Source organism: Echiichthys vipera (assembly GCF_963691815.1).
Source record: "Echiichthys vipera genome assembly, chromosome: 10".
NCBI classification, from domain to species: domain Eukaryota; kingdom Metazoa; phylum Chordata; class Actinopteri; order Perciformes; family Trachinidae; genus Echiichthys; species Echiichthys vipera.
The window spans coordinates 26027174-26052655 of NC_139835.1; the positions used below are offsets into that span (position 1 = coordinate 26027174).

The window sequence follows — 25482 nt, forward strand, 5'->3', positions numbered from 1 at the left end:
GAACTCTAATGCCATAGGTGGTCCCCTGACTTTTCATGTAGCACCACCACCACCAGGTCAATTATCCAGTGAAATAATGTTTGAGATGTATTGAGACACTGATAGTTCCCAAAGGATATGAGAATGGCATGTACTGTCAATGAAAGTGCTGCAATTACTACGACTGACAACGTGATCTCTATTTATGGTTAGTCTAACACCACCCTCTGGCCAAGTTTTACATTTACATCACCACTTGTTAGGCTGAGACTACTAGCCATCAGTGACAGCAGTGAGCTGGAAAATAAAGTTTTTCAGATAAATAACTTGTTTATACCCTTCACTGGATTACCAACCACAGGCAGCACAGCCTGCTTGGGTACCTCCATGGAGTTAATAAAAAGAAAACCCAGGAGCATTAGCATTGAAAAGGTTTTCCAAATCGTTAAATTAATACTTAAAATCATTTGAGTATCCAACACTCTCCCCCTGTAGGCCTAAAAGGTGGCGCCAATATGTTTTTAGTTTGCTTCTCATTCGCCCGTTAGGAATCATGACAGTTAGACAGATTTCAGTGAAGGCCCAGAGTCACAACAAAAAAACTGAAATTTCCCAGACCACTCCTGCATCATAATCCACTTCTCTGCCGTCATTCAAAAGTGATAACCCTCATCCCTGACATCTCTTGTTAGTTTCTCTCGGCATCTATTTGTTAACCTGAACGAAGAAGATGAAAACACATTATGCAAAAGCCTAACCAGGATGAGGTGCCAAAAACCATCGGCTTTCTTGATGTCCACATTGTGTTCCCCAAAGGAAACTTGTATTTTTAAACTAACTACACTTTACTTATGTATAGTGAGTACCCTTGCATGAAACAGGGCACACTTACCAAAGCAGGAAACAGTAAAAGCACATTAATATTTAATAAAATTGAAGTGAGAAAACAAGGTGGCAGATATTTTGGCAAGCGACAATAGGTGGTGGTAATGTAATGCGGTCAAATGTTGCGATCATCATCATTTCAGGTAAGTGCGTTACGGCCGTGCGCTATTTGAGACAACACTACCCAGTCGAAATGTACAATGCAAGCAAGCGCATACATGGAAGTGTGCATGTAGACCCTTATCTGAACCCTAAATCATGTCGGAACCCAAAAATGCTTTTGGTCCCCAAAATGGAGTAATACACATTCACACACGTGTACACACACTGACCTGCAGCTTCCAGAGGAAGTCGAGCCTGGCCGTGGACTCGACCTGCTGGGCGTGAAGGTAGAGGGCGAGAACGAAGACGGTGATGACGACCGGGGTCATGATCTTCAGAGGAACCTTGTTGTCAAACACACAGCTGTAGATCGGCACAAAAACACACATCAGGGCGTTTTGAAGGTAAATATTGAACTCCTTAAATAATACGAGTGTCACATAAAGTTACAGTGTAAGGTTGTAAAGATGTACTTGAATACTGTGGCACCAAAAACAGGCTGCCCTCTAAATCTTGGCTCATTAGTGTTAGCATCTGTTGCCAGCGGGTCGTTATAGTTACATTTGTGCCAGCACACTGATAATGATGCTGTTAGCTTAATCAGATGACAGAGGTGATGCTTTGGGTCTCTGTGGTAATGGAAGTTGCCATCAGTCTCACCTTGTTCCGTTCACGTGGTCGCTGTAAGGAGGGGGGGGGGGGGGGGGGGCAGAGAAGAGCCAATCAGTGATTAGCACACCAAGATTTAAGCACTTCAGGCGAAACAACACAAACACACGCAGCAGAGACTTACACAATGTTGATGGCGTCGGCCGTCACCAGCAGGTCCTGGTTGTCGAACAGGCTGACTTTGGGCACCTCCATGATGAGGAGGTAGAGCATCTCGATGAAGAGCATGAGGAAGAGTTTACCGATGCTGCTGATCTGCAGGAAGACGGAGCAGGCCAGCAGACTCAGCAGCACACAGGACGAGAAGTACTGAGGGAGAGGGATGGAGAGAGGGGACAATGAGAGAGGCGCGTTTGCTTTTATGTTTGGCACTCAAACTTTATATTCTGGAACACAGTTCTGACTGAATGAGTTACATCCAGAGGCATTATAAAACCCTCGATAAACCCACAAGTTTGACCACTTGACTGTTCATTTAAACAGTTCTGTGCACGCAAAATGTTAACATTTATCCCTGCAGTTGCCCTCACTTAGCATCCATTTGTCCTGCTGCTATTCAAAATGACATCCCTTGTCTGAAGCATTTGCATCTTAAAATATACGCTTATAAGTGCTTCACTGTGACGGATTGAACAGTTTTGTTTATGATGTATTGTTCTAAAAGCAATAAGGTAATTGATGTGTTACTTTACAGCTACACTGTCTGGCCTCATTTTACACATGAATAAGATTTCTTAACTGCCGCATATTTGGGCATTATGACATGCAAGCAGAAAGCATACATAATGTAATATATGTTTAATGTTTTAACCAAGGTGTGTAGGGAGACGCTTGAAATATTCATGTTTAACATTACGTTTAGGATAATATATAAAAACAAAGAGGTAGGACTTGACAAGTGCATAATCACTTCTTCCTCCTTTTCAGACATGAAATACTTCATTAAGTTGTTTATTGAGGGTTCGCTGCCTATGTTTACTGTCTATTCTTGTTTTGTTTTCTAACTTACATATGTTTTTTTCATATGTTTAACATCACATTAATCATTGTGGCAGCACTTTTGGTTAATGAGGCTGCCCAAAGTTAGCAATTGTAACAGATATATCATCCACACAATTAATCACAAACCTATTATGGTGTTTTTCATACAGAAATGCTTAAAATGAATTAGCTTTACTGCTTGAGACAAATGTTTTGCTCATCCGAGTTGCCTCATTTGCCTCCTCACTCTAACTGATGTTCAACATTGCAACCCACACACAGAGAACATGGCCCGCCTGTACCTCGGGTAAGCTGCAGATGAGGGTGTTGTCTGCACAGGGACTGTGCTGTGTGTCCAGACTGTAGTTGAGGTTGTGGGCGTGGCAGGCATTCACAATTGCCAGACTGATGTTGAGCTCCGCACCGATGCAGCGCCGCAGGTCGAGGCTGCTGCAGGTGAACTGAGCGAGGTCAAATGCAGGTAGGGACATGTCAGTGGAGAATGAAACAGGAGTTGTGTTTGAGATTTCAAAAGACTCAGTGCTTTGAAAATGACAAAAGTATTACTCTGAGAATACTGCTGAACTTACAATATTGATGAAAGCGGAAAGAAAGACGATGATGATGGTGAAGACGCCCACTAGGGTGCTGTTCAGTCTGGACTGGACTATCCTCTTAGAAAGAGTCTGCAGAGGCACTGGGAAGAGCTGGGAGAGTGGGAACAACAGACACAGCCAGGTAGTGAGAGAAGGTTATGGTGAGATGCTGGTCAAAGACTGTCTTCAAAAATCCTTTCTGTTCATTCAGTAGACGTGTCAAAGCACAGCCATGAATCATCAGTGAAAAAACATCAACAGCAGCTTCACTTCTCTCTGTTCATGATGACCTGTCAGCGGGCGGTGAGAGCAGGAAACGGATGGATTAAAAGCCTCCTGAGGTTTGGCAGACGAGATCTGCTATTTGGCATCATTGCCCTTCCTGTTGTCTTAAAGTGTTCAGTTTCTGTTACTCACTGGCTGCAAACTTATGTTGATGAGTCCAACATCTTTAAGAAATATGTGAAAAAAAATGGTGTTTCTTACTGAGCTTGTGAATGGTAATCTCAGACTCACACAGAGGTCCTGAGTGCATTGATTCCGATGGGAGAAGTCGACGTGAACACAGAATATTATGACCTCTCCCTTTGCCCCATAGTCACCAAAGTAAATACTGGACGCAGCTTTCACAAGCCGCATACCTCCAGAATATTCTGACACTAAAACAGCATCAGGAGCAAGTAACATCGTTTGAGACCTGCTTCTGTCTCAGCAACAAACTCTCACGCGATCTGACATCACGTAACGTTCCCAAATGCCTCAGATACGTTTTTAATTTAATTGTTAGCTCTAAATAATACATTATGCATATATCATTTTTCATCTATCCACATATCGTTCACCACACTTTATATTATTTAATTATCAGAATAATACATGGCTATTAATTCCCATTATCAGACAATAATGTATTGGTACTGATATATATATAATGCATTCCTAGAATAACTCTAGCATAATCTCAACACAGGCCCGCAGCGGACAGATCATATCAGTACCAACGGACTCAGATATAAAAAGCCTTTCAGGACAAAGGGTTATGTGACGGTGGAAACATCTGTACTTTGCAAAGAAGAGATTAGTTAAAAAAAACTCTTATCTGAAAGAACTCGCTATGAGGTCAAGAGCAGATTATGTTTACATTTCTACATCACGACATTATCTCGACTCAATAGCAAGTGCGGCATCAGACCACTGCCTGATAACAGATTGAACAGATTTGTCTCTGTGATATCTGATGAAGTTCCATATGAAGAAACAAGAACCAGCCGTGCTTTGTTCCATTATCATATTTGTTCATCTCCATCTAAGATCTGAGAAAGATATCCTACAAATGTATCCTAAAAAAAAAAAGATCCGCACAAGTCGTCAAGTTCATTATAACAGAGAACACTCACCCCGAAACAGCAGTACACAGTTGAGACGAACATGACAGCCGTCAGGATAATGAGACAGGTGATGAAGAAGCCGATCATCAGACTGGAGCTGCAGAACACACAGTAAAGTACATCGTTATATTCATTCATTCATCTTCAACCGCTTATCCCGGGGTCAGGGTCGCGGGGGGGTTGGAGCCGATCCCAGCTGACATCGGGCGTGAGGCAGGGTACAACCTGGACAGGACGCCAGTCTATCACAGGGCACATAGAGACGAACAGAGACAGACAACCATTCACACCTAAGGGCAATTTTTAGAGTCATCAATTAACCTAACACCTGCACGTCTTTGGATTGTGGGAGGAAACCGGAGAACCCGGAGAAAACCCACGCAGACACGGGGAGAACATGCAAACTCCACACAGAAAGGCCCAGGCCGGGATGCGAACCTGGAACCTTCATTCATATGTGTATTTCTGGCTGCATTGTATGGTTCACTGTTTGTTTCTCTAAAACACCGTCTGCGTCGTGGTTTTGGAGGTAATACTGTGGGCAGCAGGCAGCATCTGCTTCTCTTTATTGTCTTTGACCTTGTGTCATTGCAAATAATATAGAAGCAGGTACTGTGTGTGTGTGTGTGTGTGTGTGTGTGTGTGTGTGTGTGTGTGTGTGTGTGTTTGTGTGGACATGACAGGAAATGATAATAGCAGAGGGAGAACACAGTAACACAGAGGAGAGAAAGTGCGAAGACATTGAAAATGATTAAGGAGGAACAGATTAAACCACGAGAGCGAGGCGGTGGTGAGGAGACGGGGAAGGAGAGGTAAAGACAGGAATAAGAGAAAAGAGGGGCGTGGTGAGATGAAAGGATCAAGGAGAAAGGTTAATAAAGAGACAGGCTAAAGAAGATCGATACTGAGGGATGGGCAGGGGGGGAATTTGAGTGCAGGAGAGATTAAAAAAAAGAGAGAGGAGGTTTCGCCTGGAGACAAAATCTGCGAGAGCTCTTTGAATCTGGCTTCTGCTCAGCTGCAATTACACTATTTTGATTTGGTATTCTCTTTCATACCTAATCTATTCAGTTTTTTTTTTCACTTTTATGATTGTAGTTGCAATAGATACAGTAAGGACTAAAGCAATGTGCAGGATTTGTGAAGCTACAGAGATAAAAGGCCTACACTGAATATTTGGGCAGACTGACCACAGCTGACGTGTTAAGGCAACGTATTCTCCATAACAGGTTCTTATTATATCCAAAAGTTACCTACATCTTGCCATAGGAAGTGGACCGCGACTGTTAGGTTTAAGAAACAAAGGGTGTCAGTTAAGGTCAGGCATCAAGATGTCATGGTTAGGATAAGAAATAAGGTTGATGCTTGGCTTGGTACACTGTCACAAATAAAAGGTTAGAGTCCTGTGTTTATGGAGCACAACCAGCACCCTGTCCTGCCTCCCTAAACAGAGATTAGCGGTTTTATACTTTGTCACCTGATTTGAATTCATGGAATACACAAAAACTACTGTGCACTACTTTTCGTAGTTATATGTACAACCACATACATGAGGGCAGCCTGGTTAAGGATGTCATTCATTTCTCATATCATCTCATCTCATCTTCAACCGCCTTTCCGTGGGGTCGGGTCGCAGGGGCAGCAGCTCTAGCAGGGGACCCCAAACGCGTTCCCAGGCCAGTGTGGAGGTATAATCTCTCCACCTAGTCCTGGGTCTTCCCCGAGGTCTCCTCCCAGCTGGACGTGCCTGGAACACCTCCCTAGGGAGGCGCCCAGGGTTCATCCTTACTAGATGCCCGAACCACCTCAACTGGCTCCTTTCAACGCAAAGGAGCAGCGGCTCTACTCCGAGTTCCTCACGGATGCTGAACTTCTCACCCTCTCTCTAAGGGAGACTCCAGCCCCCCTCCTGAGAAAACCCATTTCTAACGCTTGTACTCGCGACCTCGTTCTTTTGGTCATGACCCAGCTTTCATGACCATAGGTGAGGGTAGGAACGAAGACTGAATGGTAGATCGAGAGCTTTGCCTTCCGGCTCAGCTCTCTTACCGATGGGGTATCAGGCTAACATAAACCATAGCACTATACAATCAAAAAAAGTTTATAAAGGATATGACTAATTATGGAACTAAAGAACTTTTTTATTACTTGATAAACGTTGATTCATGCTTAATAGATTTGCTAAAATACATTATTAAGGGAATATTTCAACCAAAAACGATATAAGTTGTAGTATTAGTACTCACGTCCCTTCTTCTATGGTCCCAGAAAAACTAAAAAAGCACAAACGGGCCAATTATCCAAGTGTCAAAACACAAATATATGCTAAACAAAGCCTTTCCCAAGAAGGAATTTAAATGTATTTGTCAAACCATAACAAAAATGATCTCAGGACACTTTCCATATAGAGTAGGTCTAGACCACACTCTATAATTTATCTATGATTTACAGAGACCCAACAATTTCCCCAACTCCTTTTAAAAAGTCTCTTCCTGATACATGTTCTCGTGACAACAAGTTGCTGTGTGCATGATGTCATATTCGGTTGACACATTTGATATTTGTACATATGTACATGATAATAAAGTGTTTTCTGGTTTTCATAAGTGTACGTTAAGTATGTGAAATATGAGGAAGACGAGATGATGAGGCTTCAGCTAAGCACATCCATATTTTGACATCATTTAGACATATATAATAGTTGCACTCGCAGATTTGCACATCATAGAAGACTGGACTGTTGGTCTCGACGAGGGGGGCGGCAGTAGCTCAGTCAAACCGGAGGGTCGCCGGTTTGAGTCCCTGTGTGGACCATGAGTGGAGCGTGGACTGGTGGCTGGAGAGGTGCCAATTCATCTCCTGGGCACTGCCTAGGTGTTGCGCAAGGCACCGAACCCCCAACTGCTCGGGGCGCTAAGCCATTGGCAGCCCCCTCGCTCTCCATTAATTGCATGTATATAGGTCCTGTTTGTGCATGTGTGTATTTCAGGCCTGTGTGTTTAACCTGTATAATAACAGAGTAAAAAAATTGAATTTCCCTTGCGGGATAAATAAAAGTAATTCTTCTTCTTCTTCTTCTTTAATCTCCGAGCGCCCTTCTACTGTAGTTAGTCATGTGTTCCTGGTTGAACAATATAACACTTAAACAAACACTATTTCTGAGCAACAATGGGCCTTTTGTATTTTCCAAAGTATGAAGACTTGTGTTTTAGTAATAGAGTTGTTTTTTTAGTATAGAGTCATTTTAAAACCTGAAATGAATTCATTCTAGCTGTATTGTCTACAGTCTTTCAGCCTATTTATCTCCCGCTATGCTCGCTTTCTGTGTAAATGAATTGTCGCTGTAATTTCAAATATTTTCTGTGTGATATATAATGTTCATTTTACCAATCAGCCACACGAAAACACACACTCTCCCGTTTATCATTTAATATCTAATCGGGGCTTGTTACGACTTCTCATGGTGGATGCTGGTGTTAGGGACGCATGGATGATTTCAGCATCCGTCTCTGTTAGGCCGGCAGTTGGTAAAATAACAGTAATGACACGAGTGTCTGTGGGGAGCCCAATTACCGTCACCATTTTCAATCATAGAAGTTAAAGTCAATAATGCGGACATGTTTCAGTGAGGGGGGATAAAGAAGTCTACTGTGAAGTATTTCAAAGCGTGTACTCACGGCAGCACAATGACGATCTGGATGAAGCAGATGAAGAGAAAGACGAGGGAGGCGCAGGCCACGTACGCCCCGAACCTGGAGTCCACCTGTTTGGAGTACTACAGGAGGGAACAAGAGGAGGAGGATGAAACAGTATTTTAACATGTGTCTTCGTTTCTGTCCCTCTAAAAGCAAAACAGATTAGCCGTCAACATCATGTTCAAAATCACACAAATCATCTTCACACAACTTCATCTTCAATACATGTAGCCACACTGTATTGTTCACACACTTTGCACTTAATTCAGATATCATTCACAAAAATGAGGACGTAGCACTTGACTGCCGAGACTTGACTTTTTCCTTGTATATATTTAAGTATAAAGCCATATTATTTAAAAAATGCAGTACAAGAAGTCACAGTATATATTATATCCTATTTTTCTCCACATATTCAATGAAAGATTACCAGATGGCATCAAATATGTCCACCTCATCATTACAAATGCTCTACTCTTGAGGTATCTAAGCCTCTGCCCCTCAAGAGTATTGACAAGATCATCAAACCACATTTTAACTTTAGGTATGTCTTCACTCTTCCACCAACACCAACAAGCCTTTCTTTACTGACGTAGTTGATAAGTCGTCTATGAGCCGATGCGAGATTGTCTAGTGTCTCTGAAGTATAAAGAAATAATCGTTTGAGATGGAAAATATCGCACCAGTACATATGAATCATAGGACACATTAGATTGGCACTTATTGCATTGGGGAACCATTTACTTACTGTATCTTAGATTGTGGAGATGTTGAGATGTTGTGTTAAGCCGTGGGTGGGTTGGGTTTTCCTTTTTGTGTTGTTTCTTTTTGTTTTTTCCTTTCTTTTTTTTCTTTTAAAGTCTTATTTTCCACAAGTCTTAAAATGATAATGGCGTCTGTATCTGTTTCGTATATTTGCTAACAATCTGAAATAACAAGTATGTTTCCTCTCTATTCTCGCCCTGATACTCAGTTTGACCCCTTTTAAATCTGTCTAGACTAAAAAAGCAAAGACTTTAAAGTCTTAAGTTTGGAGCTGGTGAAATCCCACAACAATAAAAACTAAATAAGACAAGAGCTTGAATAATTGATTATTGTGAATGTGCATTTAAAGTCTTGGTCTCAGTAATGTAAAAACACAGTTCACACAGCTTTGAAAGGAAAATGCTCAAATGCTGTCCTTTAATGGTCGGCATTTAGAACTGAAAGACCATTTGCTCCTGAAAACTTCAGACTTGACTTGAACTCAAGGACTTGAGCGTTAAAGTTGAATGATAACTGGGGACATCGAGGCTGATTTTGGGTTAAAAAATGACAATAAAATGTATCAGCTGAAATGTGTTTTGTGATGAGGAAAGACTTGACATTGGTCTCTAAGACAGTGATCCATATACAGTATATACTGATATACTGTATTACTCAGGGATCTTAGGGGTGCTGGAAATGCTTAAAAACACTTTACATGGGGGGGTTTCAATGTTTGAAAAGGGCTTAGATTTTGAATAAAGTGCTTTCAAACTGCTTGAAATTAAGGTTACATAAAGATGCCAAGTCTACTTAGGAACAGGTGATACATTTTCAAACATGAAACTGTTTACCTGAATTAGTCGCTCTGCTGTAGAAAGCTGTCACAAAACATGATTTGGGTTGTTTACAGCACAATCACAGCTAATTCAATGTGATGAAGAAGTGCAATAATCTGTATACTGTATAAACTGTATGTTCTGTATATAAGTAGGTTATTCACCACAGTTGTACGGTGCTGGAAGAGCTTGAGAGTGCGCCTTCAAATGCTTGAAAAGTGCTTGAATTTGACTTTGACTGGAAAAAAGTGTAGGAGCCCTGTAGTATACTGTCCGATAACAACCATGTATCCAATTATTTCGTTTCAGATCAGATAAATTAAAAGATCGAGAGACAGCGGAGGATAAACTCCACTGAAAAAAAACCTACATATTGTCTACATATTACATATAGTCTCTGGGTGCTGCTGGAGCTGTTGTTGCCCTGTCTGGGATCAAACTGAGGATCTATAGGAAGATGAGGCTGCATACGAGTCCAGGTACTGAGGACTGAGAGGATCTCATCACCGGCGTGCTGGAGGATCACAAAAAGCCCTGCTCTCAGTCTTCACTTCCTAACGCTTTTAACCCTGACAGGAAGAAAGTGATTGAAACTTGTAAACTGAACTTCCTGTTTTCCCAAAACTCTTTCGCACCGACCCGAGCTCTAACCTTTCTTCTCAGCCCGTCCTTCACTGTCTGAGGCAGTTCACTTCCTCTTCCCTTTGGTAGCAGTTAAACCCCACTTCCTCCCTTTTCTCTTTTATACTCGGCTTTGACTGACTTCCCCAAGGGACAGCGGGAGAAAAAGCTTTTTGCACAGGGAAGATTGCTTGTCACGGCCAATTATTTGATGCTATATTGGTAGTGTGTGTTCATGTGTATACGTGTGTGTGTGTGTGTCTTCCCACCTTTTTCTCCAGGTCAGGCTCTCTGAAGGTGAGCAGGAACTTCTTGACGTGTTCCGAGCGCAGGCGGTCGATGCTGCGTGCGTCGATGGCGCGGCCCAGGAACTCGTCCACCTCGTCCTCGGGGTTTAGGTTTTCTTGTGTGTTTCTGAAAATGAAATGCCTGAATGACACAAGAGGAGACCAGGTGACATTTACATCTCAGGCGTCACATTTTATTTTTCTCTTCAGTGTCTACTCATAAAAACCTGCAACCGAGCAGCTAATACCCTTTTTTGCAGTAACATTTAGCTCATCATATTCAAAGAGAAAAGAAGCAATTGATTTAAAAAACACCATCGCTCTCCTGATTCCCCAAAAGGCTCTGATGAGTCGGTTCGTTTAGGACTAATCACAAAATCTGCAACGTGTCACTTACATTGATTGAAAAGCTCCGTCTTCCTGGACAAGCACTAATCAGCTGATGGAAATGTCATGCTACTGTGATTACAGCGGTGACGCTAGTGTGCGAGGCTATTGCTGTTTTTATTGCCTCAAAAAAGTTATGTTCTTGATGGGGACACTGAGAAAGATGAATAAATGCGACGAACTTGATGTAATGAGAACTTGATTAACACCGGATGAGTCATGTGCACTGCCACGCGCCACTTCACTTGGATGTTTGACCTTAATTGTGCCGAATAATGTATGCGCACACTTGACAGCTTCTCTGCACTCATCCAATCATAGTCAGTGTGTAATGGGGAAACTTGAAGCCTCCGAGACTTCAGTGAAGTGCAGCAGGAGACATCTTCAAACTTTAGAAATTAAACCAACAATAACAGTTTTTTTTACGCAGTGGAAGCTGTGAACACAACATTGACACACCGTCACCTTTAAAGCTGACATGGTGAACTTGTTACGGTAGCAAAGGGTTGCTTGTTTACACATCCAGCAGCAGCAAAGTGATCATAATGTTATAATAAAAAAACTACCACAGTTACCAGCCAGCAGTGACGAATATTTACATGTGAAAAATATGTGCATGTAACATGTGCCACTATGTGACGTGACTCGTTTCCACAACATTACAGCCTATTCAAAATACTATCATCCACAAACTACCATTTCAATGTTAATATGTTCCTGAACATACTTTTTCAACCTTTCATATCACAATATTACCTATTTGGGAAGCTCTGATAGCCTAGTAGTTTATTCTCATCCAAAGGTAAATAGAAAAATGTTTCCAGGAGAGCTCAAGCACAAGTGTTTCCAGTAAATTCTACTTTTTCTTTCATTTCCCATGTGTTTTCATAGCTGGACAAAGTTGTTGAATTGTTTTTTTCCGGGACTTGTGGGAGCCCTGATTTGAAATTCTATTTCTGGGAAACTACTATAGTGAATGCAAGTCTATTATTCACTCTCTTTTGAGGTCCCTTAGCTGGTAAATGATGCTCTATGTCCACCAGCTAGACTCTAACTGTATTTGTCTGCTGTTTGGTGCTGCACAGGTAGAGTACAGTGTGCTTTTGGGTCTTTTTTGCTGAAAACAGCAGCCTGATGCAGCCCAAAACGACAACGTGAGAGCAATTAGTGAGAAACCGAAGACTAAGGTTGCAGACAGCCTAACAGTGAGCTGAAACTAAACAGTATGCAAGTCGAGAAGAGCTGCAGATTCAGACTATCATTCTCTGTAGGTTCATCACAACAACCTGTTTGACATTGTTTTCATATTGTTATTATAACATTATCTATTAAAATTTGCTTTAATAATATTCACATATTCATGGGGTCTGGAGCAGAGGTACATTTAAGAATTCTTAACAAGGTAATTTAACCTTTTTTGTGGAAAAACCATAATAGACAAGGATCTTCAAAAGTTTTGTCCTGTTGATTTAGTTTAGGTGCACTTTTCGGGGGGGGGGGGATATTTGTCTTGGATGCTGCAGCTGCTGTTACATGTAGAAAAATGGAAAATGTTAAAAACTTTTTTCAACAGACAGGAAATGAGAAAAGGAGAGATGTAACTGCCCAGACTGGAACTGGCAACATTTAAATAAATAAAAGTCTTTAGTATACCGTAGTCAGTGACGTGCAGTCAGGGGAGGCAGGTGAGGCTGTGCCCCCCCCCCCCCCCCCCCGTCATCAGGAAAAAGAAACGAAATGATACAATAACACAAGTATTAATATTTATCCTCTGGACTATGATTTTGGTGTGGTTCTTAATGTATTAATGTATTAATGTAAATTCTGTATTTCCTGCTTAAATAACAGTCTCTTCGGAGACGAGAGGTGAGGCACGGACAGCCGTGCCTCACTCCAGATTGCGCAATCACTCACAAACTAGATTGAGCGTGTGCCAATGGCGCGTGCTTGTTCCCATTTCTGTGTATGTTTCCAATATGATGGTTGAGGACACTTTTATGAAATAAAAGCATACGCCTTCTTTTCCATGGTGTTCAGTAATGTATTTTACGTATGTGTGTAATATTTACATCTTATTGATATGACATAAATCCCCCTGTGGATTGCTCGCCTTGAGGCAGGCAGTACCTCTGCCTCAAGGTAGGCGGCGAAAGTGAGCAGCCTGATTACTAGCCAGGTCACGGTGAACTCTGACCTGTGTGCAAAAAGTAAACACAGAAGTGTGCTGTGGGACGCTGTAGAGCTTAGGACAAGCTGTCATTTCTCACCCTGAAAATGGAGGATTTGATTTCTAAACTGAGACATTTTTCAAAGCTGGACTTTCAGTCAAAGCAAGAAGTCATTTACAAGTAAAGGTAAGATATACTGCAACATACAGTTGCACTGGTGTTTTAAAATGGTTTTCAGCATCCTATTCGCTCCTATTCTCTCATCCTGTCCTATCGGCATCCAACTGTATGTTTGTAAATCTGACATGTGAGTCAGTGCCTCCCCAACCCCAACCCTCACTGCACGTCACTGACCGTAGTGGCAGAGAAGCATGTTGTAGCAGTTAAACAACATTAGCTTTTTCACTGCTGAATGATCTGCCTCGTGGTTCACATTTAGGGCATGATTTTGGTCAGAGAGGATTTTCGGAGTCTAATCGCTCATAAACTCCTCATAAATGGACTAAATACGTGTCTGCTGACTGCACCAGATCACTCAGTCGTACAGAAACATTTCCCAATCTAAGCTGTGATTTTGTACCCAGTGATGCTTTCTAGTACAGCGCGATAAAAAAAAAAAAAAACGCAGCATGCATTTCCTCTCATATCCAAAAAGCTGTCAGGGCGCACGGGAAGCAGGATCTGTGCTGTAGCCCGGAGCAGAGGCTGTCAGTGCGGACGCTCTGGCTCAGTGTGATGTCAGGACAAACTCACAGATACAGTTATACGGTCGGGGGAGGAGAGGAGGACAACTTCTTTTTAAATGACTCAGTTCTTTGATCACTGACAGCCTCAGGGGCTAAACTCCCCCTCCTCTGTCTTTATATTCTGGATGAGATAGTCACTGCACCACTTTATAAACCGACAGCGAGAGACCTGAAATATCATCTTCAGACAGGTGGGTCATTTCAAGTTGACCCCATATTAGAAGCAGTTACCAGCTAAAAAAACCTGCCTGGCAATGATGACTTTTAAATCTGGGTTTCCATAGCAACACAAGATGACTTAAAGTGTTCCAAAGAGGCCAAATCACTTTGCGAAACCCTGACAACTGCACCAACAAGCTACTTTTTCCTCATACTGTCTTCCTGAATATACCTGTATTCACCCTCTAAATGAAACGCTCAATTTAAGCGCCTGTCTCTTTAAGACCCCCTCTCAAAGAAAGCCCACTTTGCTCTGATTGGTCAGTGCTGCTAGGTCTTCCGCATTTGCACTCTCGGTGTCTCTGCACCGTCAGCTGCAGCCAGAGAATGACTGTAGCGGCACTTTCTTCCTATACATGGTGCAGTTGTGACTAGGGATGTCATAATAGGATATTATGATATCAGGATTATTGTCAGTATCGTAAATATGACAGTTTACATGATTATTAATGAGGGAATTTATTATTCAGCACCATAGAAGAAGAAAAAAGACATGCATTCTTTTGGTGTTGCACATAAAACGTGTCAGCCTACTTTATACAGAGAATGGAGGGAGCTGCACGTGCTCATAGAACTGGCGTTACATCCAGGTAACTACTATATAACGTGTGAAGATTCATAAAGTAAACACTGAGACATCTGAGTTTAAACTGTGTTGGTGCAGCTTAATTTACTTTAGCAGGGGTGGATGATGATTCATTATTAAGTGTTGGACCCTTTGCAGTCACTTTTAGAAGTCACACTTTGCAAAATGGAAATGCATCTTCTACAACAGCTCTCACTGACTTCCATTCCTATGCAAAATAGTCCCATGCTGCTGATTTAAGGCACTTTTTTGGCAGATATAAGGTCGGTTCCCTCTGACATTTTTACAGCTCTTCTTAACGCTTCACACACAAATATTACATGACTCGCAAGAGGAGATTTCACCGCAAACAAGGTGAAAAGTATTTTCACAAGGCAGGAATCGGGACACTTAATATCTTGGCTTCTAAAATTCTTAAGGTTATGAAACTGTGACGTTACGTAACCGCCGTTACGGCAAAAACGGTTGATCCGGACGACCCTGGTTGTGACATCTAATCACAAACTTGTGTCCAACTGGGCTGCAGATTGGCACCACTCTAGTCTTATCTCACACATCCTCGGCTCTTCACAGCAGGAAACAAAGATTGTGGTCAGCGCGTAATTATAATGAGAAGCACCAGAGGTTTTTTAGTTCTTGAGATCAGAAAAAGGGGATAAAACAAGGTCACAGTGAAGTATTCACAATATTTAATCAGCACCTCGACCTGCTTTAGGATTAAAAAAGACATGACCTTTAACCACAGTATCAAAAATAGTATCAAAAACTGAATTTGATAGAAAATCGTGTGTTCATGCATAGGCTCAGATCAGACTTAGTAACGCGCTCACAGAGAAACTACTCTATTTGTCAGGTGTTTATTTCGTCTACCTTCTGTATTTTCCTGTAGTGTTTAATGTATTGATGTATATCCGGTGAGCTTATACAACCCGGCAGACGTCTGAAAGGGCTTTACCAACTCTGCTTCACTTTTATCAGGAAAAAGACACTTTTTTTTTAGTATATGTATTAAAATGTATCTGCAAGAAATTTTAATAAACAAACCTTTTAATAAATAAACTTTTTGTATGATACTCTCTGTACAGTGCAGGCATTATAGCATCCCATATGTGCTCAGTAACCAGGATCATTGATTTAATAAAACCATCTGTGCTGTGTTTATGCTTGGAAGCAAATTAGGTGTTTACATCAGCCATAAGCAGCAGCAGCAGCATTAAGTCCGTCAGGAGATTTCACAACGACTGTGAGCTGATAAAATAAAGCTCAAAGCAAAAGAAAAAACACCTTAAAGATTGTGTTTAAATATTCCAACGCAGCAATCTGACCCAGGATCGATGTCTAACCTGACACCTGACTCGGTTACACCCATTGATGTCCTGTGACTCAAACAGCGGCTTAAAAAAAGTAATTAATTCTGATTTTCAGCCACTCATTAACAGCGTTGATTACATTTCCTCTCAGCACTCATGCTTGTGATTGATTCTTCTTTCTCAGTTCTTTTTTACAGATCTCTGACGACGGTGAGCACAAGTTCAGATTCATGCAGACAAAAACGTACGATACAGAACAAGAAGAGAGGGAGGACACAATGATATTGATGCAATTATACTCACTTGTCTTTGGGGTCCTCGAAACCCTGCAAGACAGAAAAGAGACAGATAATAATGATTAGTTGGAAAGGTTCAAACAGTCTCACAGCAACCGATTTTTCTTTTTTTACCTGTTTTGAACCAGACTCACTTTTTCCCTTTTTTCCAACTTTACCCCTGACTTACAATAACAACATTGACACAGGTTGAGAAATCTCATTTTAAATGGACCGAGTAAACATTTACGGCGGCAGTAGCTCAGTCCATAGGTGACACGGCTGGGTGGCCATCTCCTGGGCACTGCCGAGGTGCTGTTGAGCAAAGCACCGAATCCCCAAATGCTTGGGGTGCCGGTCCACTGGCAGCCCCCTCGCTCTCTCCATTAATTGCATGTGTATAGGTCCTGTTTGTGCATGTGTGTGTATTTTGGGCCTGTGTGTGTAACATGAATAATGATAGAGTGAAAAAAATTGAATTTCGCGTTGCAGGATTAATAAAGTAGTTCTTCTTCTTCTTTACATTAACATCCCAGCTTCTCAAATATGAGGAATTGCTGCTTTTTTTACTGTTTGATTTCTTTGTTAATTAAATATGTTTGACTGTTGTTTGGACAAAACAAATGATATTTTATAGATACTCGTGATTTAGTAATTATTTCTTGTAGACGGATTCATCAATATGAAAAAATAATTGTTAGCTCAACTCATCTATTTAAAACAAAAGGATTTCTAGTAGTTCAGTTGATGAAAGGCACAGTTTTAAGCTTATGGATGAATTATTTACAGTACATACATTTATTTTATTTAATATATGACTTATACAACAACATTTAGTCTTGATGGCACTATAACTTATATTAGGTCATTTTAATCTCCTTTATATCTCCATCTTTTTTTTGTTTTTGAGTTAAGGAGCTTCAGCCGAACAATCGTCACTCTGATTGCACGTCAGCTTGTTCACATTCAACGCTGGGACTATAATTTTTGAAAATAACCGTTCTTGGAGGTCTGATGATGAAATAATAACCAGTTTGAGAAAATTAAATAAAAAACGAGGCATGGGTGGAAAGGTTCGCTGTGGCTCGAAGCAAGTGAGCAAGGAAAACAATCAAGCAGGTGTCGGCTAAAAAAAAGAGAGATATTTGCGTCAAACTGAGCTGCAGATTGGCACCGCTCTCTCCTCATCTCGCCCATTCTCAACTCTGCACAGCAGGAAACAAAGACTGGGGTCAGCAAGTAATTATAATGAGAAGAACTGGACATTTTCTAGTTCTTGAGATCAGAAAAAGAGATAAAACAAGTAAAAATTAAGAGGAGATGAAAATATAGGTTACAGTGTTGAGCAGAGACAAAGGGGGTGAGTTTCACGTGTTTTTCTTCCCAAAAAAAGCACTTCAGTAAGAGTTTAAAGCATAAAGGTTTTCATTTTTCCTATTATGTGATTCAATAATTCACTTTAAATAGTCATCAACTGAGCTGTCACACAGCTTCTACTTCATTCACACATTGGTTTCCTTAAAAAGTATCATTCAATTTCTTACTTCTGACCCCTTTGTGTCTTTGGTCCCCAGTAATCCACCGATGTCCACATATAACTGTATTATATTAATGCACATCTTTTGGATGATCATCTCTGTAAATGCACATATTCTCCATATGTATACAGTGAGCTTTGGCATATTCCTACGCAGACCTGTGCAGCTCTTCATTTTGTTTTACTGTGTTTAATGTATGCACCATATTCCTTGTGTGTGAAATACATGGTAATATCACTGTGTTTTACACTGAATTGAGCTAATATGTCTCTCTTGCTCCCTCTAGTGGATGAACATATCAATGACAATGCTGTGGGAGCACAGCTGGCTTCTGCATGCAAAGACTGGAACTTGGGCTGTAACTGACTTTTGTTTTTATCATCACTTATCCGTGGATTATTTTCTCTGTAAATTAATAAATCGTTATCTGTAAACCTGTCAGAAACCAGTGAAAATGTCATTGTTTCTTCAAGAATGACATATTCAAAACTGTTTTTCTCAAACCAACAGTCAAAACCCAAAGATATTCAGTTTACTATCATGTACGACAAAAACAAGCATCCAATTCTCACAAATGAGAAGCTGGAACCTTCATATATTTGGGATGTATGCCTAAAAAATCACTGACTCATCTTCCCAGCGTATGAGAGCAGTAAACAATAAACAGTAGTCGTGGATTCCTCATAAGTCATTCAAAGTCCACTGCTCAGCTCCATCTGTGCCTGGATACAGACCGAACAATGGAGAACATCCATCCACGACACTCCCTCCCTCCCTCCCTCCCTCCCATTTATATACAAGTTCTCTCTCACGCCCTCTGTGCGTCTTTGACTCCTCACTGGCTACAATATGCTTTATCTTCAGAGCTTTCCGGGTGATTAATGAGCAGTGCAGAGATACAAAGGGAGAGCGTGATAGGCAGGAGGAGAACAGAGGCAGAGGAAGAAGAAACTGTGGCAAATAAAGTTGAAGCATTAATGTTTCTGCAAACTTTAAAAGGGCTGCGTCTGTCACAGCGTAAAGACACTTTGGTGACACAGTTGATGTCAGGAGCAGTAATTGAATATCGTCATCCAGGACGACAGCAGATAAGCCTGTTGTTTTTTTTTAATGCTGAGTGATCTCGGCTGTAGTGTTTCTTCAAAATAAAAGCATGAAATGTGAAAAAGGTTTTTAAGTCATGAAATGCAGTATTTAACTGTCATACAGTGCAGTTAGTGAAAATACTATAAAATTGTGTTTGTCAGTGTGTCGTAGCAGCGCTTGCAAGAACAAATAAAACATGAGTTTGGCAGATTTTGATTTTGTTAGTAGGGAGGTTCAAAAAAAAGAATGACATCACTTTAAAGCTATTTAATTTTGATTTTGATTACAATCACTCCTTCTACCATGTGACCCCCTTGTGCTGTAAACACAACCCTGATTCAATTTTTATTACAGAAACGTAAAAGTAAAACTGAAACCGAACTGTGCATGTGGTCTGAGCTATCTCACATTCTTTCAATAATAGGTTCACTAAGAGCGGTTGGGGGACAAATGATATGTGATTGTGTGTGTGTGCGCTCGCGTGCGTGTGTGCATGCGTGTACTTGTACAGGTGTCTTTGTAAGGATCACATCATTTTCCCAACAGAGTGAGGACATCTTTGGACATGGTCCTCTCTTTTTCAAAGACCTGTTTGCAGGTTAAGACTTAGATAAAAGGATCAGGTCTAAATCTGAAAAGAAACCCGATAATAATCCGAGAACGCTGTTTATGCACGAGTAATGGGGAACTGAAGGAGTTCTCTAGGTCTGTTAATGTATGAAATCCTCGATTTTACCCGGGTTATGGTGTTTACATGGTGTTTATGAAACCTGGGTACGCCCTTAACCTGAATATAATCAGGTTTTCAAACTGCATGTTAACGCACCGACTGTTTGCAGAGAGAGAAATGCACTTATAAAAAGAAATGCATATCAATATGGTCTTGTCATTATGCAGCTGCTACATCTCAAGCTTTTCCTCCCAGGAGAGGTTGAAGTTTAGTGGATGTGGTCTTTTTCTTTCCCTCACTTCTCAACTGGCAGCAGTGGACCAACAATTTGATCTGGTTCTCGCTTTATTGCGGCCGCCTACATGTTGCTGTTGTCTCCCTGAGTGCTCCTGAGAGCCTCTCAGAGCCGGGGTGAGATGTGAGAGGCGGAGTGTGCCATTGCCGCTGCTTATCAGGGCTGCAGATCGAAAGGATTAAGGGCATTAACAATGTGTTGGATCATCACTAAATGAGGGCTGAGATAAGATATTGGCAGGGGAGTCACCTGGCTGTGGCACTCAAATAACAATGACAGGCATAATAGCAGCTCTACAAAGCAGGACACTTTGAAAGGACCACTTTTTCAATTTTCCTCACCATCCTCTTCATTTCCTTGGAGACCTGGTTGCCACCCAGATGGTTGTAGAACGGTCGGTCGGTCCAGTGGCCGCTGTTGTGGGTGACAGAATTGGTCCTCTGTCGGTTCATTTTTGCTATCATCGCCTTTTCCTCTTTCTGTAAGAAAGAAAGACAGAAATAGGTATTGGAATATATTCATTACATGCTGAGGAACTCACAAAACCTGATCAAAAGATTACAGACACAAGGTCTTATTCATTAGGTGGTTCAGCTGACAATCTTGCGTATATTGAACTGTAATATGCACTGTCTACCTCCTGGAAAAGTACCGTACTTAAACCTGGGGTAGTTTATTTTTTTGTATGACCCAAATTGCATAATCTTTCATCATATTGTAATTTAAGCGTTAGAGAGAACTAGACTTCTGCACCTCCTCTTGGCTCTGTTTTCAAGCTTTAGAAAGTCCTAGACGGGAGACTTTGGCCAATCACAGGTCATTTCAGAGAGAAAATGAGAGAGCTTTCCTATTGGCTCAGACCTCTTCCTGCCGCTCTCCCTCTCACCCACTTTAAATTCTGGTGTTTCTTTTGCTGTTTACCAGCTTTAAGTACATTTTGAGGTAATAGATGGCTGTTGGAGGGTGGGGGGTTTGTGGATTTCATGTTATTGCAAAAACTGGACCGTGACTCTTGTTGCAAAAACATTCATAACTGCAATCACATAGGCCTGCTCATGTTATGACTGTACATCTGATAAATTAATGACCGCATCAAAACTGCCAAACACCATGAATAATTGTGATTTGTGGACAAGAGAGGTTCTTGTTCTGATCTTTGAGTTAAAGTCAGTAAAGTTTTTGATACTGCACCACCGTGCTTGGATGGTGATGTGTGCATTAGTGATTAATTACTCTCATGCATGAATCATACATCAAGAAAAGCCTAAATGTACACATGATCCATAAAGATGAAGATTTAGAAAACTATAAATGCACCCACACCTTACGCCTCTGGCGCCACGGCTGGAGTGATCTATCACAAGATGGTCTTGAGTTCATATATATATATATATATATATATATATATATATATATATATATATATATATATATATATATATATATATATATATATATATTAAACCTTCAAAGTACTATGTCTCAGGATTCACACTTTCAAAGCCAGGCTTGGAATAAAAAGCAATTAAAATCTTTTCTCCCCTCAGACGGATTAATCTTAAAAGATTCACCAGGATCTAAAAATGGGGCAACTTTGTTTGCTCATTTAAAAGTTGTAATTGGGACCACTGACAAAATGTATTTGATATTGTCACACAGAAAAGCCTAGTCTTCAAAGGAAAATAAGTATTCGATCCCATGTCTTTATGTAGTTTATTTATTGGTAGTTTAATACTTGAATATTGTATTGCTTGTTTTTTAATATTGTGTGGTTTTTGCCAAAGAGAACACCAGTACAATGGAGAAAAGTGATTTATCTACGATTTTCAGAGCTTTCGAATAGTGTTTTGTTTTCCTTCATTGTCTTTGGATTGAAGCTGGTGTTTTTAAATTAGGGAAAATAAAACCAAAACTATCTGCATGTCTACATGTCACCACTATATGTTATGTGTTTTAATTTATTTAAGTTTTAAGTTTTAAATTTTATTGGCCGATTTGACAGGGACAACAGTTAAAAATTAGCCTTTTGGGCTATCACTAGCACATTTGCAGTAATTTTGATTAATGTGTACTGTCTCTGATAAATAAATAAATAAATAAAGAATATCACTTTCAAACTTTCGGTTGTAAGAAAAATATCTCTTAGTAATTTGGTTATTCTGACCCTTTCATATCTGTGAAAGAAATTAAATGCGGTGCCCTTGTTGACTATTCTTGATGTATAGCAGTTGTGTTTGTATGCAAACAGCTAAACCCATCTCAAATGTATAAAAGACATATGGTTGGATGTTGCATAACATGATGATGGAACAATCAACCGATTATTGTTGGCTTCCCATTATTCAGCTCAAGTCATCACTGATGCAGTCGACAACTGAAGAGCTTGTTCCTGACGTGGTGGTTAGATCGCTACAAACATCTCTCACTGCGGACCCCAACTTTAAACATTAATTAACTCATACCGTAAGAAGCAGGAAGTAAAAACATAATGTTTTTTTATGCTCAGGAAAAATAAACCATTTCAGTTTCTTGTGTGTTAAAAGAAGATTTCTAGATGTGGAACTCTTCTATCTGATATTAGAACCACATACTTGCTCCAGGATTTGTTTTTGAAACTTAAAAAAGACTCAAAATAATTAGACTGTACAGTCTTTCTTCTGTCTCAGAGCATGAGGAAGATATCCCTTCACATGACATGCTATCCACAGTCACAGCTTGTGATACTGCTGGAGGACAAAGGCGGCTGATAAAAGCACTCCAGTCAAAACAAACAGGATGCTCATGCAGTGAAGTAACTCTCTTATTTTAAAAGATGGCTTCATCAGCAACAGGTCTTCAGTTTTGGTTTTGATGATATATCAATGTACATGTAAAATACTGCCTAGTTAATGATGGTAAAATATAAATCCTGTATGTTGCATTATACTGTATATAGATATGTATACATCCACCCGGTACTTGTATATCCTTTTAATATTTAGATCTTTGCACAACTTGTATTTGTTTATAATCCAAAGGAACACTTGAGATTGCATTTTGTTTATCATTGTTGCATTTATATATATATATATATTTGAATCTGGCATTTTTTTTCACTATATACATATTAGTTCTGTTTGCTTTCACATATCTTTGTTCACCTTTGTTGTCCTTAGTTTTGGCTCTATGTCTACTTGTATCAAGTGGACAGAATCATGACTCCAATGGGGAAAAAATAACATCATCTGTGTTTGCTTAATGTGTAATTTTTGTTAACATGGCAGCCATAACAACTTCATAAGGTAATAATATGTCAGTGCTTTGTTTCTGTCGGCTCGTTATGGAGTTCTTCTTCCCCCTAGTGGCTAAAAATCAATGACTGTGGGTTTAAACTGAAATAATTATATTAAAAATAAACCTATGTATGGTGCATCTTTTTATGTCTGCATGTCGGTTGCAATTTCAGACGATAATGATGACGTACTCTTTTCTGACTGCAGCCCACAATGAGGTAGGTTTCTATGTTGTGCTTCTTCAGGTATGGGTTTCTGTCGCCCCCTGCTCCATGCTCCACATCGTAGTCCCCGTTCAGATAATTCAAAGTGGCTTTCGTGATATGAATACGCCTGAAATGGGAAGAACACACATAAAACACCCATATTAATGTTTAAAATCTACAGGCTGTACATACAGTTTCAGCAAAAACAGACTAGATAGTTTGACTTTAACTGAAGAGACATACCCAGCTTGACCCCCCGCCTCCATCTGATTGGCTAGCGTGACATCATTGGACCAGACGTCGAACTGCCACTTCCTGAGTCCCAGCACCCCACAGTGCACCCTGCCGCTGTGGATGCCCACTCGCATGTTCACGTTCACCCCAGTCACCTCACGTACCAGCCTGCAGGAAACATTAGAAATGATGGTGCCATTACGAAATAATAATCTTCACCTCAGGAGGAGGAGTACTTTTTTTGTTAACTTCTTTGTTGACTAAGATAGTGAAGTGAATGTTTTGGTTGTGTCGTTCTCTGACTGTGTGAAGTAAAATACATGTATTGATGATGACTAACAACATGGCAACATACCGTAGACTCAAAGATAAAAATAGAGGCAGCCATGTGCTTTTGTTCAATGGGTTTTATAGGAGCTTTCAATAATAGACGGATGACCTGAGGGGTGGCTAAAGACTGCATTCCCATTGCTGCAGCCTTGCGATCATTATGATTAGATTCAAGCTAAATATGCACGTAATGCTGCAACTGGACAAATCTCAACGCTTTGACCTGGTGGTCTGACTGAAGGCTGCCCCTGAGTTCATCTCTGTTTTATGAAAAGGCAGGTTTGTGGTGCTTCTGTCCAATGGTACATTTACGCTAATCAAAAGGATCCTTAGCACATCTGTAACTTAAGACATGTGTGTAGGAAAGGGAGGAGTAAGTAAAAAAAAAGTTGGACAATTCACACACACTGTCTTACTTGCATAGTTTAATAAATAGCCATGTTTTGATACTAGACTATCTGGCAAATCAGTTTGCGTGAATTAAACTTTTTTGTACAGTTACACTAGCACTAATGTGGATTAACACATTCAGATTAGAACATTTGACAAGCTGGAACCAAAAAATGACCTAAATAATTACACAATAAATCTTTTAAAAGGAAAACATTTAGAAAAATGTTGTGAACAAAGCCAGGCTAGCTGTTCCCCCCAGTTTCTAATCTCTGTGCTGTGCTAAGTTAGCTGGCTGCAGCTTCATATTTATTGTACTGTTCTGTACAGACCGACTTTATTAGTCCCACGAGGGGAAATTGTTTCACTGTTACCATATTATAAAAACACACAGGCCTGATATGAGATGTCAGAGTTAGGGGGTTTTGGTGCCTTGCTCAAGGGCATATGAGGTGAACTGGACCCTTTCCAGCGTCCAGTCCACTTCCATACTTGGTCCGTGCAGGAATTTGGTACGTGGTCGGAGCTACTGCTGCCCCGTGACACGACAGCAGTATCAATCCTCTCATCTAACTCTTGGCAATAAAGGGAGGAAGTGTATTTTTTCAAAAATGTCCCAACAAGCCCAGTTTATACTACTCTGAGCAGTACACAGAACCTGGATGGATGGATGGATGGATGGATGGATGGATGGATGGATGGATGGATGGATGGATGGATGGATGGATGGATGGATGGATGGATGGATGGATGGATGGATGGATGGATGGATGGATGGATGGATGGATGGATGGATGGATGGATGGATGGATGGATGGATGGATGGATGGATGGATGGATGGATGGATGGATGGATGGATGGATGGATGGATGGATGGATGGGTGGATGGATGGATGGATGGATAAAATAATAAAGGGGATAATGCCTGAGAGCAGAGTGAGGCAGATCTGCTGGGGTGACTTAGAAACCTGGGACTTTTTGGG

The 25482-nt window shown here is 40.7% G+C and overlaps 1 protein-coding gene across 1 annotated transcript in view; it reads right to left on the reverse strand.

The window, feature by feature from the left end:
* The window catches only part of adcy5 (adenylate cyclase 5), a gene marked incomplete at its 5' end in the record, with an annotated part of 85717 nt that overhangs the window by 3612 nt on the left and 56623 nt on the right, over nucleotides 1–25482 (reverse strand). Inside the window, 11 exons of the mRNA XM_083921323.1 lie at nucleotides 1197–1329; nucleotides 1760–1944; nucleotides 2919–3077; nucleotides 3207–3323; nucleotides 4610–4697; nucleotides 8278–8375; nucleotides 10769–10913; nucleotides 16506–16528; nucleotides 20408–20545; nucleotides 23530–23671; nucleotides 23788–23946. Of these exons, the coding sequence (XP_083777449.1) occupies nucleotides 1197–1329; nucleotides 1760–1944; nucleotides 2919–3077; nucleotides 3207–3323; nucleotides 4610–4697; nucleotides 8278–8375; nucleotides 10769–10913; nucleotides 16506–16528; nucleotides 20408–20545; nucleotides 23530–23671; nucleotides 23788–23946 (1387 nt within the window). The remainder of the gene's footprint in view (nucleotides 1–1196; nucleotides 1330–1759; nucleotides 1945–2918; nucleotides 3078–3206; nucleotides 3324–4609; nucleotides 4698–8277; nucleotides 8376–10768; nucleotides 10914–16505; nucleotides 16529–20407; nucleotides 20546–23529; nucleotides 23672–23787; nucleotides 23947–25482) is intronic.